The 19911-nt window shown below is 37.3% G+C and overlaps 1 protein-coding gene across 2 annotated transcripts in view; it reads left to right on the top strand.

Moving 5' to 3' along the window:
* The window catches only part of USP24 (ubiquitin specific peptidase 24), a 91621-nt gene that overhangs the window by 17816 nt on the left and 53894 nt on the right, over positions 1-19911 (top strand). The window contains exons 2-13 of one of the 2 annotated variants that reach the window (XM_067535596.1): positions 3616-3781; positions 4901-4968; positions 6498-6641; positions 7504-7626; positions 8831-8866; positions 9505-9570; positions 11150-11215; positions 13065-13139; positions 14155-14313; positions 15411-15525; positions 16100-16203; positions 19521-19628. In XM_067535596.1, the coding sequence (XP_067391697.1) occupies positions 3616-3781; positions 4901-4968; positions 6498-6641; positions 7504-7626; positions 8831-8866; positions 9505-9570; positions 11150-11215; positions 13065-13139; positions 14155-14313; positions 15411-15525; positions 16100-16203; positions 19521-19628 (1230 nt within the window). Of the gene's footprint in view, positions 1-3615; positions 3782-4900; positions 4969-6497; positions 6642-7503; positions 7627-8830; positions 8867-9504; positions 9571-11149; positions 11216-13064; positions 13140-14154; positions 14314-15410; positions 15526-16099; positions 16204-19520; positions 19629-19911 lie in introns of those variants that run through there. The other variant, XM_067535598.1, reaches the window with a different exon arrangement.

Here is a 19911-nt window from a genome sequence, read left to right as displayed (position 1 = left end):
GGAAGTCAGTACAAACTAAAATGTCATACAGACAATGACTTGTTTATACTGCTCTATATACCATACACTGAAATGTAAGTACAATATTCCAGTTGATTTATTTTATAATGATATGGTAAAAATGAGAAAGTGACCAATTTTTCTGTAATAGTGTGCTGGGACACTTGTATTTTTGTCTGATTTTGTAAGCAAGTAGTTTTTAAGTGAGGTGAAACTTGGGGTACACAAGACAAATCAGACTCCTGAAATGGGTGCAGTAGTCTGGAAAAGTTGAGTCACTGTTTTAGAGGACTGGTGGAGTCAACTTTGTCTCCAGTATCTTTCAGCGGTAATAAATTCTTTAATGGTATGTCTACACTAGAACTAAAAGGTGTAATCTCTAGCTCGAGTAGACCTATTCATGCTATGGTAGCACTGATGATCTAGCATACTAAAAAAGCAGTGTAGCTGCTGTGGGATGGGCTAGCTGCCCGAGTACCTTTCTAGAATCTCAGATGGGATTGTGTTCAGGGTGGCTAACACATCCCACCACTCGTGCCACTGCAGCTGCATTTCTGTTTTTAGCACTCTAATTCTGTAGGAGCTAGAATGGGTATATCTACTTGAGCTGAAAATTACACCTTCCAGCTCCAGTGTTAGACATATATACCCTTAGACTTTCAAACTCTTACCTAAAAAACTTAGACTAGCAACTATAGTCCCCCTCCACCCATTTACACCCCCCTTTCCTCCCCTCTCGCCCCCGAGTTGCAGACATAAAATACATAGATATGTATTTACAATATCAGATCAGGCTGTTTCAGCAGCAGTGGCCAATACCCGATGCTTCAAAGGAAGTACAAAATCCTGTAGTTGCTTGCCAGCTATATAGTTTTGTTTTTTTTTTTTTTTTTTTTTGTTTGTTTTTTTTTATAAAGTTGGATGTGGGGGAAACTGCTTCCTGTCTGTTGACAAGCTTATATCCTTGAAGCTTTGGACTTAATTATTCTTTTGGACTGTTCAGCTACGAATATTAATGGTCATGATATCCAGCCTTGTTCTGTTTTACTTTAGCCACTGTGTCCCAATGACACCTGCAGTAGTGAATGCCATGGATCAATTATATACAGTCCAAGTTTGTTTCTAAACTTACTGCTCTTGAATCAGTGTTATAGCTGAAGTAGAATTTTTAAAAAAAATAAACTGGTCAAAACCTCCATATAGCGAATGCAGTGAGAATTGGGAGCTCCTTTGTTTGCTCAAATAGACTGAATTCTTTACCACTATCTCCTAGGTTCTGTTTTCTTTTGATTTGTTCTTTCTCTTTTGTTCCTTTAACTTCCTTGACATGCTTTTTTCCTTATCCTTCCACCCCGCATGTTCCTGGCTTTTTTCTCTAGTGCTGTCCTATTGCTATTATTGCACTTCTCTTTTCATTTGTGTTCAACTGGGGCAGAATCCTGATCCAAACATTCTGTCCCTTCTCCTGTTAAAGTTCTGCCTCCTGTTTTAGTATCATAGGGAAAAAAATCCTCCTTGTGAACCCCATTACCTCATCCCACATGGAATGATCAGCATTTGAAACAGAAGAAATGGGTAGCTTGTTTCTCAGCCCATTATTTTATCTGGCATCACCAGCTATTTACCTCATGTGGCACTTAACAAAGAATATTGGATGAATTTTGTGTGTTCTCTCTGTATGCAGGAATAATTGCCATTCAGTTGCATTTATAAGGAAATGGGTAAAGTTGGTCTGAGCTGCAGATTTCTTCTTTTCCTGGGGGAGGAGAGAGGATGGGAAAATACAGAACACCTTTTTTTAATGACCCATTTAGACTGCAAAAAAGGGACAGTTGTGTTTTGATCTTTGGGGTTTTTTGGGTAAATCACTACTTTACAAACAGCGTGTTAGAATTATTTTAGTCTGTCTTGTTTCTTAAAATGGGGGAATAAGATTGTCATGCAGCTGAATTTCCTCAAATAATACCCAGTCAAATGTTTGAGTAACTATTTAGTAGAGAATTACTGAAGTGAAACTCCAAAATTCTGAAGTGAATAGGGTACTTCATACCATAAACATGTTTCACTTATTACCAGGGCTGTCAAACAATTAAAAAAATTAATCATGAGATTAAAAAATAAGTTGCGATTAATCACAGTTTTAATCGCACTGTTGAATTTAATTTGGCATTCTGTTGTTCGTTATGAATATTTTGGATGTTTTTCTACATTTTCAAGTATATTGATTTAAATTACAACACAGAATACAAAATGTGCAGTGCTCACTTTATTTTTATTACAAATATTTGCACTATAAGAAAGATAAAAAAAAGAAATAGTATTTTTCAGTTCATCTCATACAAGTACTATAGTGCAGTCTCTTTATTGTGAAAATGAAACTGACAAATGTAGGGTTTTTTTTTTTTTTGTTTTGTTTTTTAACATAACTGCACTCAAAAACAGAACAGTGTAATACTTTGTTTGGAGTCTACAAGTTGAAGCATGAAGGAGCATACGAATGTTTAGCATATCTGGCACATAAATATCATGCAGCAGTGGCTACAACAGTGCCATCTGAATGCTTGTTTTCACTTTCACGTGTAAATAAGAAATTGGCAGCATTATCTCCCATAAATATAAACAAACTTGTTTGTCTTAGCAATTGGCTGAACAAGAAGTAGGACTGAGTGGACTCTCATAAAGTGAAATTGAAAAATACTATTTCTTTTGTTTATCTTTTTTACAGTGCAAATATTTGTAATAAAAATAATACAAAGTGAGCACTGTACACTTCGTATTGTGTTGTAGTTGCAATAAATATATTTGAAAATGTAGAAAACCATCCAAAATATTTAATACATTTAAATTGATATTCTATTATTATTTAACAATGCAATTAAAACTGTGATTAATTGTGAATATTTTTAATCTAGTTAATTTGTTTTGTGTTAATTGCATGTATTAACTGTGATTGACAGCCTGACTTATGACCTTTAGTATATAATATGTTCTGTGATAGGATGCTTATTAAGAGGTACAGAATGTTTGGTACTTAATTATTAGGTATCAAATTCTAAAAATACTAGGGATGTTTGTTAGATATTATTTAAATACAGTATTGCTAACTCCAAGTATTCAAGAATCATGAAGCAGCCCTCCCCCCCTCCCCCTCTGAAATTGAGGTTGGCTTAAAAGCTTGAGATTTAAAACAAAAACCAAGCTTATATTTAATTTGCCTTCTGGTTTTTGTACCCTTAGGGTTCTTGTTTTCCAGTTTTTCTTCACAATCAAGGGAGCTTATTTATTCAGCAAAGATTCTCCAGTCACAAGATTCCAGGAGCTGGTGCATAAAGGAAAATGAATATCACAAGATTTAAGATTAAATCATGAGCTGGCAACCTTGATTACATGTAAACACAGAAATGTATGGGGAGGATACAATCCTTGTATCAAGGGGTATTCAATTGAAGCTTCAAATTCTGCCCTCAAACATACTTGCAACTCTATTTGAAATCAGTGGGAGTTGAACATGCTAATGAAAGGCAGGCTTTTGTCTTAAAGGAGTTCATGAGCTAAATAATTACTAGGAGCAGTTTAAAAAAAGTCATCTTCGTTTGCACCTTTTCTCATTCACAGAAAAGTGATGAAAATGGGAACTGCTCTGGAGAGGGTATTGAGTTTCCTACAACCAATTTGTACGAACTGGAGAGCAGAGTATTAACAGATCATTGGTCCATACCATATAAGCGAGAAGAGTCACTGGGCAAATGCCTAATTGCATCTACCTACCTAGCAAGACTTGGTAAGTTCTGTTTGACTTTTTTTAATGTGTCTAGTGTGTATTTAGGAAATTGAGTACTTACAAAGTCTGTGTAAAGGTGTATACAGAGGATATGCTCTAGAAAACTGCAGTGTTTATACTTGTTACCTAGTGTTATACCAAAATATTGCACCCTTTCTAGAACAGTTAATAATCTGCTGTTTTCAGCTCATAGGAGTTCTGCAAAGAGGATTTGAATTTGTTTGTCTTGCTCACGTGTGTTTGGTTGTAGAATAGAATAGGCATGACGTTCTTTCTATGTTTTAAAGATTGTAAATATTTTTGTATGTAAAATGGTTTCATTTTTTTTAATTACTGTTAGTAAAGAGCTGTATTAATTTACTTGGGCATTTATTATTATACTAATGGTTTTTGCTGTCTAAGCTCATTCTATATTTATCTGTATAGTAGGTTATTTGGCCAGGTGTCCTAGTGGAAATACTCTCCGTTGCCATATAATAGACTTGGTTTGGTTCCTCCCTGGTCAGTAGATTGTCAGGGGCTAAGAGTGCTGTGGAGGCAACTTTTTCAGCACCTGATGTTGAAGGTATACATGAGCTTGCTTTCCAGTATGCCCTCTGGTGAGCTAAAAGGAGGTTGTACTATGTGGTTGTGTTGGTGGAAGACATGATTGTGGGTAAAAAAAAAAATTAGCTGAATGTACTCTATTCTGTATGTGACTTTGTTTTGGTGGTGAATGGGCAGCAGAAGAATGATTTGTGCCAGTGTCGGAACATAAACTGTGTTGTTGAAAGGAAAAACATCTACAGTGGCAAAGTTCTGTTATGCCACCATAAAAATAAAGTTGCACTTAGTTGTATAAGATGGAATGTTTGGAAACTAAACTGTACCTAATTTCTTAAAGGCTGGAGATCCAGTTTCTTTGACCTCCAGTCTCTTTTGATGGAAGACCTATAGCATGTCTGCATGGGTTATGTATTCCCAATAGAATTCTTATTGCTTTGTGTTGCAAACACTTTATTTGATGAGCTCATATTCTGTGACCTCAGTAGCAAGGCTTTGGCATCTAGAGCTCATGAGGCTGTAAGAAACAAGTCAGAGATAATCATAAATTATATACTCTCTATCCTTTCTGAAAAGGTCTTTCTGATTCTGATGAGAATTGCAAAAGATTCATGGACAGATGTATGCCTGAAGCATTTAAAAAGGTAAGCACAAATCCAGCTTTTGTGTTTGGGAGTCCATTTAATTAAATGTCTTACGCTCTTATTCTTCCATCATAATCAAATTAACAAGGTCAGTTCCCCAGGTCTGAAGAGTTGGAGTCATCCTTGGTTCCTCTCCTTTCTCCATTACCTTCACAGTCAGATTCCTAACTCCTGCCACTTTTGCCTTTTTCAGCCTAGCCAAAATTTGTCCCTTCCTTTCTGTGCTTACTGCCAAAACTCTCTTCCATGCTTTGATTTTCTGCAATTGGCTTGGGATTAATATCTGTGCTTTTTAACCACTGAGTGCTTTCTGCCCACTTAGCTTACATCCTGGATGGTTGCGGGGAGGGGGAAGGATTTCGTTTGCAGAGGTTAAAGTTTAAAGTCTGCTGCTGTTTTACATTTACTCTAAAATACCCATAATCCACTTATGAAGCTTTTAATGCACTATAATTTCTTAAAGAAAATCTTAATAAATAAATTAAATAGTCTTTGGGTTCTTTGAGGTTATAAAGTTTAGTAATTTGACTGCAAATACAGCTAGTAATGTTTACTTAATAGCTGTTTGTAGAATTTAAAAACCTAATGCAGTTCTAAGTTTGGCCTAACATGGTGGTTTAATGCTGCTTCCCAATCCATTAAAAAAAGTTCTTTGAACATCTGCCTCTTCAATAGTGCATTCTCCTTGGTTTCTAAGGAAAATTGTATCAGAAAGGTGATGTAGCAAACCATGACTTCAAGCAAAGTAATTGTGCTGTGCTGTGGTGTGTGACAAGCTTAATTCTTATTGGAAGAATTAAAAAGGTTTATCTAACATCCTACAAACGTTGTTATAGTCAAGCACTTAGAAATAAAAACAGTAAAGTGAATGGCCCTCTTCTATACAAAACTTTTCTGAGTTAATAGTGAATTCCAAGGGAAATGGTCAGTGTATTTTGATAGTTACCTCTTAGGGTATGTCTATACTAGAAATTGAAGTCTACTTACAACCACCACCTCTCAGCTTCCCCGCTGCTGGGAGCCTCTAGGCAGCAGTTGGCCTCCAAGTGGAGAGCCAGGATCGGATATGGGGGGGCAGGCCTACCTCTAGCTGGAGCCCCCCACCTGCCCTGCGGTGACAGCCTGGCTTTCTTAGATCCATGAAATTGACAAGAACAACAGCTAACACTTCCTTGCCCTCACTACACCAACATAAGCCCCTTGTGGAGGTGGAGTTCTGCCAATGTATGTGCCCTACTACACTGAAATAAGTAAGGCTGTAGCGTGTACACTGATATAATTAGGTCGACATAAGAGGCCTTACTTCATGCTAACTCTGTAGACCAAGCCTCTGTCTCTGCTATACTCTGTTTCTAATTAGGAAGCTTAAAACGGTGAAATTATATATTTCAGTGTTGCTTTTCCTGTCTTCATGCTGTATAAGGATATCAAAAATATATTTATACTACTACCAAATACTATTAAGGAAAAGTGTAACTCTGAAAATAATGATCAGTGCCAGAATTGATGCGTTTTTTTCATTTTGGTAGCTGCTGACATCAAGTGCTGTTCATAAATGGGGTACTGAAATCCATGAGGGAATCTACAACATGTTGATGCTGCTAGTAGATCTGGTCGCAGAGAGAGTAAAACAAGATCCAATTCCCGTTGGCCTTCTGGGCGTGCTTACAATGGTACTGTATCCAGATCGTGCAATCTCTTGTAATGGTAATATTTTAAATCCATGGAGACATTTGACTCTCATGGAAGGAGGATAGAGGTTGTAGAAGGAATTAATTAATAATCATTAGTTTTATTAATAAACATCCTTAAAATATTAAGTCTCTAGAATTTAGTTCTTAAACCTTGTGGATGGTTTGTTTACAAACAGTTGTTCACAAAAGCTCTTGTGACTTCTCATGTTTCTGTTGCTGCTGTTTGTTACTATTTAAATCATGAACTCAAACTGTGGCCAAGATATTAACAACTGAGTAATGATTTTTTTTGCATGTGTCATTTTTTGGGTGTTCAACTTGAGACACTTGAAAGGAGCCTGATTTTCAGATTGAGTGCTCAGTGCTTTCTGAAAATCAGCCCTCTTTAAGGTATTTCAAGTTTAGCATTCAAATCATTAGTCACTTTTTAAAATCTTTGCTTTTATTCTTGGTCTAAAGAGGCAACATTGTCAGAAGAATGACCATCGTTCTGGGAGGCAGGAACTCCTGCTATTGTGGCCATGTGCAAATCACTTTAACCCCTTTTGAGTCTGTCCTCTCTCTCCATAGAAGAAAATCAATAAGGGGATATCTACCTACCTCACAGGATTGTTGGAGATTGTACTGTGTTCTGAAGTTGTAATACTATACATTAAGTACTAAGTATCGTTAACATGGATTGTCCATGCTAAATGTTAAAAATTTATCTTTCACTTGGAAAAGTTAGCCATGCTCAAGAACTATGTTCAATAACTGAAGTCAAATATTAACAATATCTCTTTAAGAGATTCACACATAAGCCACATTGTAGTCGGTTTATTTATGTATTTTTTGTTTCAAGGCTTTTAACCCTGACAATGAATACCATTTCAAGAATCGAATGAAGGTGTGCCAGAGAAACTGGGCAGAAGTCTTTGGAGAAGGAAATCTGTATGCTGTCTCACCCATAACCACTTTCCAGAAGGTGATCATACATATTTTTAAGTCTGTCTTGTAGAACAGAAATATTTTTGCCACCCTAGAGTATAAAAGGCTTGTAGTGTAAATGCTTATCCAAAATAAGCTGAAGTAAACCTTTAAGAAATATTGAGTGGCTTTTGAATACCAAATTTGTTCTTTAAAAGTGCATTCCAGTTTCAAGGTTGTCAGAGAGTTCTACCAGTACTAAGTTTCTCCATGGGGGAACTGGATCTGGGGATTGTGTCCATTCCTCTCTAAATCTACCATCATTACTACTAGTTCAATAATGAATAAAAGACCATCTAACACAGGGGTCGACAACCTGCGGCATGTGTGCCAAAAATGGCACATGCCTCGCCTTTGAGCAGCACACAGTGCCCTGGCTGGAGCCACCCCACTCCGCCCCCAACGCTGCTGTCGGAACGGGGGCTCCAGACCATCCCCGCCAACACTGCCGCCAGCTCTGGGAGAGGAGCAGGGGAATGATTGGGCATGGCCTTTGTTAAGGTTGCTGACCCCTGATCTAATATCTCTAGCTTTTACTGTATTGGAAATGACCTAGTTGCTCTAGTCCAGATCCTAATGTACCAGTGCCCATGTCTCAAAACAACCATCTTAATTAACCCTCTTGTCAGCGGTCTCAGCAGACAGTTCCAAATTGATCAGGTCCACATGCCCAGTCAGTCTCTCACACTTAAAGGTGGTCCCTTCAGGTCAGGGTAGAGGCACTCTGGCAGAAATGCAGTTTGAGGCTTGCAGTGCCATTGCTGGTGCCGTACCCGTTGTATGGATAAATAAGGCTTCAGTCTTTGGTTGTCACTCTGTTGCTTAAAAGAAAGTTCAAGGCTTGTGAAAACAAAAAGAAACTCTGACAAAGTTCAGGGAAAGCACTTCAATAATGTTCCACGCTATTGATGTTATAATTATGGCTGTGTGTCAGTCAGCAGCCACAGAGCTTAATGTGGCCACAACCCATGGTCAGTGATGAGAGGTATTTATGCAAAAAAGAATTATGTTAATAAGAACGTCCGAAAGCTCCAGCTGCAATCTGTAATGAAGGTAGCATAAACACATTAGTATTTTCTTTGAAGTTGTAGCTCACATATGTAGCTAATTAACCCAAAGTGCTAAATACAGCACATAAGAAATCTGCCTTTCACATGCTGTTTTAAAATATGTTGCCAATTAATTTTTTTTTAATTGTCTAGGAACCTCACGGGTGGCTGGTGGATCTGGTAAACAGGGTAGGTAAAGCTAAACTGAGAACTATTGCCAGAATATTGGTGTCTGTCACTTGAATTCATTGTAGAACAGTGAGTTTTAGGCTTTTTAACTCTGCCCAACATATAGAGTAAGGTCCTTGCCAAGGCAATCATGATGGGTTGCTTCCCTCTTCCTTGCCCACTTTTGCACTACTGATTTGTACCCTTCATCTGAGGAAGGCCAGAGGTCACCTCTGAGGCTGCAGTGCCATTCCACAAACAGCTTCTAAAGAATGTTAGAGAGATGCATCCTGCCTGCTGTCCCTCAACTTGTCATCCTGTGTGGATCCTCTAGCCTTCTTCCCCTTGCCCAACTTTGCTTAAGGAGCGAGAATCTCAAACTGGCTTTTGAATCCAGGACTCCAGCATAACAGTATGGTGTGTTCTCAAGTGAGCCCTCAGATAGGCACGAAAGCACAAGTCTTAAGTTAAACTTAAAATTCCACTGTGAATGATCCTTATTAACAGCTCAAGCATCTCATCTTGAATTCTTCTTTCACTGATGATCATTGGAGAATAAAGCTTTATACACTCCACATTAAAGCTTGGAATATTTGCTTTAATCACATATTTGAAAGGCAGACTGTTGTAATTAATTAATTTGCTATTGCTTTTTTCAGTTTGCAGAGTTGGGTGGATTTTCGGCAATTCAGTCTAAACTCCATTCAGATGATATTGAACTTGGGGTACGTTAGTCTTCTTTTGATGTCTCTTTTTTTATGTTAATGTACTATAGCAAGGGTTATTGGTAATTCTATGCATAGAATCCTTCCTTCAGTACTGAAGCAGTACTCCAAAAAGAATGCTGGGGGAATTCTTGCCATGGGGTGGTTTGGAGATAAGAGAACTACATTTGAGATGAGACTTAGAGCTTGTCTATATGGAGAGTTGTCACAGGGCAAGCTAGGGTGTAAATCTACAGTTTATTAGTTTGCCGCACACTAACTAGCCATATGTACCCTGTTACTGTGCTCTAAAAGTTCTGCAACACATTATGGTCTAGCGGCAGATTCTCCATCACTGGCAATATTTAAATCAAAATGGATCCTTTTCTAAAAGAGATCCTCTAGGAATTATTTTGGAAAAGATCTATGACCTGTGTTACAGAGATGATCAGACTAGATGATCACAATGGGCTCTTCTGGCCTTGGTATCTTTGCACTAAATACCCCTAAATATGTTAAATACTGCCTCAGAATTTGACGTATTTAATGACTACCTACAATTTGGGATCTGAGGTTCACAAAGCCAATGGTGTTTGGTGTTGAATGTAATTTAGAAGACTCAGATATAACAGATTTTGAATCTAAATTACCATGTTTGAGAATCAGAATATTGAGAGGAAGCACATTATTTAAAACTTTAATTATTGGTACAGTACTAACCTGTTCATCCCTAGCAGTTAAGCTACAAATTTAGAGAACGCTATTTCCTTTTAGTGGGCTGATTTCTGTGCCTTCCTCCACTCCCCCCACTTATTAAGGAGAGGCAAGTAGTTTATATGCAAATATGACAGAAGGGGAAGAGGAGTTCATCTTCTTAAATTTAGACGTTGCTATAGATTTCTATCCTCTTAACTTACTGGTAACACATTGCTTAGGAAGCTTTTTTTGACTAGGGGACACTTAACTTACAGGCAGTTGGTTGTAGTGAGGCACTCACTATTATGCAAGTCATTGCCTCTTCTCAGGAGGAAATTCGTCTTGGTGTGTCATAACGTCAAGTGAATTTCCTTCATTGTACTTGAAAATTGATAACATTTGGAAACCTTGGATCTCAAGATTTTTTTCATTCCATATGTGAAGGAAAATCCTTGTGTGACTGATCTGCATGAAGAACATTCTTTAGCTCTGGGTCCTACACAGAAATCCACTCTCTGTTTAAGGCGTCTGGCAGATAGCTATCAAAGCATTTATTGGCTCTTGCATCTGGACCATAAACAGGCTATGAACAGATTCTAATAACAGAACTGTAAAATGACCAAAACCAGTGAAAGTTGAGAAGGTTCTTTTTGTTAGCAAGCAAGAGATGCAATACTTAATGCATGCCATTATTTTAAATTTGTTTCTTGGACTACATGCTGTCCATCATGACTAGTCCAGAAGACCCTTCCATGTTGAAGCAAAATGGTAAGCAATGGGAGGATAAATGACATGTATGATACATGCTACTTGTAAACCTTCATCTGTGTTTTAAAGAATTTAGTCATCAGTCCTGAAAGGGATTACTGTATCTGTCCCTAAATGTCTGCTATCTTTCTTCCAGGCAGTCTCTGCATTAGTTCAGCCATTGGGGGTGTGTGCAGAGTATCTTAACTCTTCTGTAGTGCAGGTAAAACACCATTTTTATTAGTTATTTTCAGTAAGTAGAAAAACACTTTGAAACACACAGCTATATTGTTCCCTTGAGTTCTGTAATGATTTTTTTCTATATTAAAATGTATCTCTAAAGCATGGCATCCAGAAGGCAACACTGCTGGTACTTAACTTTCTGATTCTTATACCAAACTTAACAGGGAAAACTGAATTAGTGTATAACTGACTTAGTATCAACTTGGTGGCTAATTTTGAACCACTCTTAAACATGTATGGGTTAGAGTGCAGGGTTCTTGTTCTGCATTCGCTAATACTGGTTGAGTGACGCATTTTTTGTTGTAAATTAATTTAAAAATTGGTATTTACACATCTTACAAATGGAGGTAGTGGTGGGGTGAAATAAGTTGCCTTTCACAAGACATGGCTAATGGCCAACGGGTTCAGAAATGTCAGTAATGTTTGAAAACTTTTTATTGAAGCAGCATTCTCAACACATTTTCTCCGCAAACAAGGGCTGAGGGAATGTTGCATGCATTGGAAAAATGTCCACATAGTACAGTGGTGGAGAGTTACCCAGGACAAAGAGACTTTATCTGCCATTTGTTACCCAAGAGAATAAAATGCCATTTTTAATTACAATTTATAGTCTAAGGATGAGATTTTCAGTCATTTGAAAATCTCAACCTAATTTCTGGGTTTATACAGAGTAGAAGGGTTTCTCACTGTGTGAACATTCATACTTATTTGCTGAGCACGGTAATCCTGAATCTCCTGATCTTCATCAGTGTAAATCAGAACCAACTCCATTGCAGTCAGTTGAACTATCCCAGGGTAAAACAGGTATAACAAGTATCTGCCCCAATGAGTACATCTTTCTTTGGACTCCTAGCTTTGTGACTGAGACCCAGTGTAGATATATGAGCAAAAGTTGGAAAATCTATTTCTAGAGAGAGACATCTCCTGTGATCCACATACCTTTGCTAAAGTTGTGACACGTATTGCAACCTTATGTGGTATCTTTAGGGTCCATTGTATTAAATTTATGAATGGTTTATGTATGTTATATTTAAATCTGTTTATTATTTTTTATAATCTTTGTTTTTTCTATAGTACTTTTACCTTAAGAATAAATGTGCTTGCATAGAAAGAGCTGTGTGGTATAGTGTAGTTGCTGGCAATATTCTGTTTATAGTCTTCAGAGAGAAAGCAATGCACGGGTGCTGGCCTTTAGGCAGACTGGCTTGCTGGGGATATTGCAGTGTAAGATTGGGAGCTGTGCAATCTTAAAACTCTGTGGCCTGAAGGGAGTGGGACAGGGGTCCCCGTTGAGAGACAGGAGATGGCTGGAGACATGAGACCTCACTGGGCACTCCTGTAGTGAACCACGAAGAGGGGGATACCGGTACAGTTGTCCTGAAACTCTGACAAGGCTCCAGCACTATACAAACTTCCTCTCTCTTCACCAGCTGTGCTTTTTGTCACTCTATTTAAAAAAGAATCAGATAAGAAGCCACTAAATGTAAAGTTGACTTCATTGTACATATAGAACGTGGTGTCTTGAAAAGATCAAATCTCTTTACTAGATACCTTTATGGTACAAGCAGCTGTTCAGAGTCCACCACTAATTCATCCTGGAAGTTTTGGCTTCTTCCTTTATATTACTTCATTCGTTGTTCATACTAGCGGGCTAGTTTATGCCATATTTGTATTAGCTTATATATTTAAAGGAAATGGGCTCTTAAATTGTTTTGGCCTTTTTAGAAAGAGAAGCAATTGTATTTCATTTTACTGCAACCAGATCTTCCAAGTAACTTGACTCTGGAAAATACAAAATGATTGTCCTTGTATGTTCTCAAATTCTTTAGCCCATGCTGGATCCAGTCATTCATAAAATGATTAAATATGTACAGAATGTGGAAGAGAAGGACCTAAAAGACAAGGTAACATTTTGTTTATATCAAATATACTGTAGAAACTACTGTAAATGTCAAAAGTGTCATATCATCATAACTTGAGAACAAATAACACTAGTTTCTGTTTGGAAAGTATCACTTGAGCTAAATTTAGACTGAATGTTTGTAATAGGAGACTGTGCTAGTGAGTTGGCTGTGTTTACCAGGACCCACTGTAATATCTTGCTCAGTGTTAGAACTTCCCGTGTAAAAACACTTTCCCATCATAGTTATCCAACACATTTCCCTGGGTCCAGTCCTGCAAGATGCTGTATGCCCTCAATTCTAGTTGACTTAAAGGTGCTTGGTACCTTGCAGCATTAGGCCCTATAGCCTAGATTTTTAAAGGTATTTATGCATTGCTCTGCTGAGTGTTGCAATGCCTAATTGACTTAGGAGTCTGTCTCATTTTCAAAAGTGACTTAGGCTCCTAAGTCAGCTATGTGAAGTGGTGCCTAAATATCTTTAAAAATCTGAGGACTGCATACTGGCTTTGCACTGTGTTGGTTGTAGCAGGTATAAAATTGCATTTCTGTTTACAGATACAAATATTGTATTTTGATTTCAACATCTTGATATTTTTTAGTTTTACATTGTACTGAATTTGTCATCTGTTTCTAATGAGATCTTTATAGTGTCCCTTTCTTTAAGATCGTTATAGTGATGTGCTGTAAATGTTACTGTTCATGCACTTAAAGAATCGTGATAGGTGTGCAATATGTATTTTACAAATTAGAACATTTTGGCACATTTAACTTTCAACAGAAGTTTCCTCTTTATCCCCTAAACTTTGTCATCAGTGATTTTTTTTCTAGTATTGAGTAATATTCCTCCAAATGTTCGTACAAAGACAAAGTATTATGGATTATAGATCAAGCAGTCTTCACCAGGTCACTATTACCCTTTTTGTCTATTATCCAAGTCTAAAACATGACAGAAATTGTGCTTAAAATAAAATGTCTACAAAGTGGTAGTCATTACTAAAAGAATTTTTTTTTAACAGAGACTAGTTAGCATCCCTGAACTCTTGTCTGCTATAAAGCTACTGTGTATGCGCTTCCAACCTGACCTAGTAACTGTGGTGGATGACCTGCGATTGGACATTCTGTTGCGCATGTTAAAATCTCCCCACTTCAGTGCAAAAATGAATTCCCTCAAAGAAGTAAGTTTGAATTTTTGTTTGAGTATATTTGAGTATACTGACTATATTTGCTGTACCAAAGCAGCATCTGAAAGGCAAAGGGGCGGGATGGTTCTGAACAAATTATGTGGCCTTAGGAAGTATTAACTCCACATAAATACCAAAGGAAGTCAGTCTAACAAGAATTAACTTTGCAAGTTAGCAGTGGATGCAAGTGTTGTGGTTTCCTTGTTGGAAAGAGTCTAATTCATATCAGCCTTCTCTAAGGACTATTGTTTCAGCTACATTTATGAGCAGTAGTCTGTGCCATGCATAGGCCATTCATGGGTATTCCATAGTAAGATAACTCTTAGGTGTATCCCAAAGGCTGCACTGAGCTAGCAAACATTTTTATTCCTCATGTGGAACGTCGTATAAAAGCAAAACTCTAAATTCAACCTCATCAGATTGTCACTTACTTATGCAGGTGTAGTCATTCAGTTCCTACTTCCAAAGCGGTTACTGCAATAAATTGCTTTTTAAAGCCATGCCAAATTAAATGTATTTTAAGGCTTTCTTGGTTCAGTTCTTATTTCTGGAATATATTAAACTTTTCTCAGTTGTCATTTGAGTTGCTGATTTCAAATTTGGGTCCTTGGTCATAAGTTTATCACATTCCTGGTGAACTTACATAAGTGCAGCATTTTGGGTTTCATCTGGAACTTGTACTTTGATCACCTTTATCACTAGACTAAGCTGAAGTGTAATGGTTTCCTACCATGAATATAGGGAACTAATTTGAATGCCACAAAAAGAAACCTGTTCTGCCATAATAAAATTCTAGAAAATCTAAAGAAGTTTGTGGCACAGGAGGACCCTATTGTCTGAGATAGAATGGGATTAGGAAATTACTAGTGTAATACTGGTACCCAGCAGGCTTTTCTCTTTTTAATAACTGGTCTTTTTCAGCGCATTTTTCTTATATTCTCCTGGTGCTTATACTACTTCAGGCTTTGCAGGAGAGTGTACCTTTTGAATGGATTTGCGTGCGTGCGTGTGTGTGTGTGAGAGAGAGGGTAAGAGAGGGAGAGTTGGGCATATAAAGTACAGCAACAGTTTTCACATTCTATGATTCATAGGTAACCAAATTAATAGAAGACAGCACCGTATCCAAATCTGTAAAGAATGCAATAGATACAGACCGATTATTAAACTGGCTAGTAGAAAACTCTGTTCTATCAATTGCACTAGAAGGTAAGCATTTTTACCAATTATTTTACACTATGAACATGGAATGAATGTCTTAGGCTTCAAGGGACTGTCAACTGGACTCTTTAAAAATTGTTTTCTGATCGAGCATCCTTTATAAAGAAGTACTCAGGTGTTTTTCTGCAGTGTTTTTGATTTAGAAGAGTTCTGAGAATACCACCACCAAGCATACTGAAGCACACTTCGTCCTGTTTTGTCTCCTGATGCCTTTTCAGTTTCACTTTCAGCTTTGCTGTTGTTATTGGTTACCACTTGCTGAGGCTAGGAAATAGTGTAATGTTTTTCAAAGCCTTGAAACTGACTAGACGTGATATGCTGTCAATTACACAAAGAAAACAAGCTGAAAAAATAGAGAAATGAGTATCTTTGATTTTTCTTTTAGTAATCTTAAGAATTGCCTGTAGTAGCAAGTAAAGAATTTTCAGATGGGAATGAGACTTTTCAAGCTGACACCCTTCCTTTAAAGTACCAAGTTCCTTGTTATGACTTGTATTAAATTACTCATTTTTGAACTATTGTTCAAAATTTATAATTTAGCTGTCTTTGTTCATTCTGTTAGGTAATATAGACCAAGCACAGTACTGTGACCGCATAAAGGGAATTATTGAACTGCTGGGCAGTAAATTGTCTTTGGATGAGCTTACTAAAATTTGGAGAATACAGGTAAGGTTAAGTGTTGTTCTATTTTATGTATGATTATAAAAACCTGTAGGCCAACAGTTTCAGACTTACGTGCCTAAGGTTAGGCACCCAACTTTGAAAATAGTGGAAGGCTAGCTGTCCATTAATGTGCTGGATCACATTACTTTGTTCATTCCTTATGTGGTATACATTATTAAAGACTTAAATATCAATGTAGACTCCTTACATTCCGTTTTCAGCCATGGTCATAGGCATTTCATTTATCTCATGATCACCATGGCCCTGACAGCAAAAATCCTTCTGGTTCTGGGAGAGAACCCCTTAAAATGTACACCTTTTTCAATCGCTTACTATTGTAACTGCTATCCTTAGCTAAACAGGTTTAGATTCTTGTTAAGATTAACACAGATACAAAATAATCTCCTAATAAACATCTCTCCCTTCAGTTATGCTCCTTGGTCTAGCTCAGTGTTTCTCAACCAGTAGTCATGACTCACAGGGGTGTCACAAAAGACAGTTAAGGGGATCATGGGATATTGAAAATGTTTTGCCATCTAAAATAAATAAAACCTTTCCCCCATTCTCCACACACCTTTACCACTTTGTCAAGTATTCTGTTAAACTCTCAAAACACATTCACATAACTTAAATAGGCTTCTCATTGGTACCCTTTTTTACACTTTTATAGTGACTGTAAGGAAGTTGCAAAAAAAATTTATTTTAAAATAAGGGATGAAACATCATATTAGCCTAATGACTGTGCTTTAGCATTTTAATTTTCATGGATGAAGGTATGAATCTGAATCCAGCTAATTTTCTGCCTTTAGATAGCAGGAGCTCAAATTCTATTGCCTCCTAACTTTTTCTACTCTATTACATATGTACTGTTGACAGATAAGTCTTTCTGTTACATTAATGTATTACTCTTATTATACACACATTAATCACTGTGTAGAAAAGATTCTCAGTGCAAATTCTTAAAGCAAACTGCTGTTTGAAAGCTTTCTCTTCAGTCAAAACTGCTTGATCTGAAATTTAACATGCTAGTGCAAAGTTTTAGTTAACACAGAAAACCATTCAGTCCTTTATATTTTGTACAATGTTTGAAAATTACTTAGTTTAAGCTTTTTGAACACCTTAACAAGTCTGTGTTAATGATAGCAAGTCTCTCTTGCTTAGTGAAGTGACATTAACGTGACTCACCTTGCACTTATTCTGAGCCCAGCTGTAATACTTCGTCTTCCTGTTGGTCTGTTTGTGAAGTGCGTCTTGTTTTGAGAGGTTCTGTATCACTTCCTCCTGAAAAAAATCTAAATATGATGGCAGTGGGGTGTAAATAGAGTGCCCTGAGTGTAAAAGTGTGTGTGGTGTTGGTGGAGGACCTCCATTTTTAACTAGACTTTGGGTTAGGAACAGGTGTATTTACATCCTTATGCCTGGAAACTTCATACCCAGTAAATTTTCCTTCCTAGCCATATCCCTCCTGTATTTCAAAAAGTTCTATTTTATGTCTCCAGGTCTTTCTAAATAGTCTTTGTATGCCATTCTTTTTTAAATGAATAGTATATCAAAATCGTCAGTCTCAGAATAATTGTTAATCGTTGAATAAGGATCTTGACAGAATAGTACCCTTATTAAGAAGTTGAAATAAAACTGATTTATCAAGGGTACAAGAAACAGAAGAATATATATTTCCTATTTAGCACACAAGTTCTGTTTATAATTCTTGTTCAGTCTTTCCAATTATATAGTGTAAAGAAGTTGGTAATAGCTTGGCTGGTGAATGTCCTACAGCGTGTTCTCAGATTAGCATTACATTATCGGGCTGTTTCCACATCCTGTACAGAATGGTATTCATATAAAGTTTCCTAGTTTTTTAATGACCTGGTAGCTGCTGACACAGTACATCACCTCAGATAAGGGCCATGTCTACACTACAGAGGAAGTCGACTTATTTTAAGTCAACTTTCAGCAGCCGATTTTTAGAAGTCGCAGCAGCATGTATACACTACTTTGTTTGTGCAGGTCTCCTGCGTTTACACTGAGCACTCTTAATTCGAATTGCAAAGCAGTACAATGTGGATAGCTATCCCACAGTTCAACTAGCCACGGTGGCTGCTGGGATGAGTGTCATCGTCCCATGATGCAACACTGCTTCTCTCTCCCTTCCCACCCTCCCCCCATCTTTTGAAAGCTTCACATGCTCATTCTGTGTTCCCATATAATGCAATGAAAAGTTCTAACACAGGAGTCGATACTGCCACCCTTGCAGTCAATGGAAGCACTTCATCTGCAGCTCCCCCACTGTAAATGGGACTGAGCATTTGAAAAGACATTTTCTGTGAGAGCCCTTGACTCTGGATTTTGCTTCTACCACTACCGCCTACCCCTGAGCCCGGATCTGGTAACCTTCTGGTCACTGTGCAAAGCTCACTTAACCTGTCAAGCAATCACATTGATGACTGGGGTGAGAGAAGTGTTTAAGGAAAGCTTCTCATTTATATTGCTGGTGAGTGTTTAAAGGCTGTGAAATTCAATAATTGTGATATTCCTCATGAGGGAATCCTAGTGATTTCAATGGGGCTTTCTGTAGGTGCAGAAATCAGGGTCTTAATGGTCATAAATGGAAAAAACATTTCTATATATGCACATAACTTCAGTGTATGGCTGTGGAAAATGGATGTGTGTATGGAAAGGGGAGTAGGTATGTCATTGCTGTGTGGTGGGGCCAGACAATTGCAGATAACATTTAAACAGGAAGGTATTGATGCTAAAATATTTCCATATGTAATTTTAGCTATACGTACATTCAGCAGATTGATGGATATCTTGGTTCTTCGTTCTATTTCTATGGCTTCCACCATCCTACTTTAACTGACGCAATCAAAATCTGTGGTGGTGGCCATTAGGGTGTGGAAATCCTGCAAACACCTATGTTGGCACTTCTTTTCCTGTTTCCTAAAATGGGTAAACACTGAAATAGAAAATACTTCTGAAAGAGTGAGCCGTTAATTTAAGGTCACTTACTCCTGATGTACGGTATCTTCCCAGAATATTTGTAACTAACATATGTAAACTGTCTCTTTTTAGACAGTATTTCAACCACCTTTCAGGGTTTGGTAGATTGAGAGTCTTGTCCTATCTTGTTCTAGAATGATTCTCTAAAGATCTACTTTCATGAGATGTGGTGATACTCATTTATATCCATTGTTACTCAGGCATCTGAAGGCTTTTACATGATATAATGTGTACAGTAAGATAAATCTGTCTTAATGTTCTCCTCCTTTTGGTTATTGCAAAGAACTACCTTTTGTCTCATTTTCTCCCCCTTTATTTAGTCAGGACAATCATCCACTGTGATCGAAAACATACATACTATTATTGCTGCAGCTGCTGTGAAATTCAGCTCTGATCAACTTAATCATCTGTTTGTTCTTATTCAGAAGGTAAGTCTTTTTCTGAATTTAAATTTCTTACTAAAACAGGGATATTGATATATTTGAGTATCTAGTCTACAAATCATAGAAGATTAGGGTTCGAAGGGACCTCCGGAGGTCATCTAGTGGACTAAATAACATTTCCAAATACACATTTCTTTTGAAACATATAATATGACTTTGAAAAGATTAAAATATTTATTTTAAATTACTCAGCTCCCATTGTGCTAGGGATTTAATCTTTTAACTCAGGTTTTAACCATGTAATTCATTCTCATTGCTAAAGTATGTT

This window comes from Emydura macquarii, unplaced genomic scaffold (assembly GCF_026122565.2).
Source record: "Emydura macquarii macquarii isolate MOO-44397 ecotype Brisbane River unplaced genomic scaffold, CSIRO-AGI_Emac_v2 contig_3506, whole genome shotgun sequence".
NCBI classification, from domain to species: domain Eukaryota; kingdom Metazoa; phylum Chordata; order Testudines; family Chelidae; genus Emydura; species Emydura macquarii.
The sequence above is the reverse complement of the archived record's forward strand: the minus strand, read 5'-3'. Positions and strand labels throughout refer to the sequence as shown.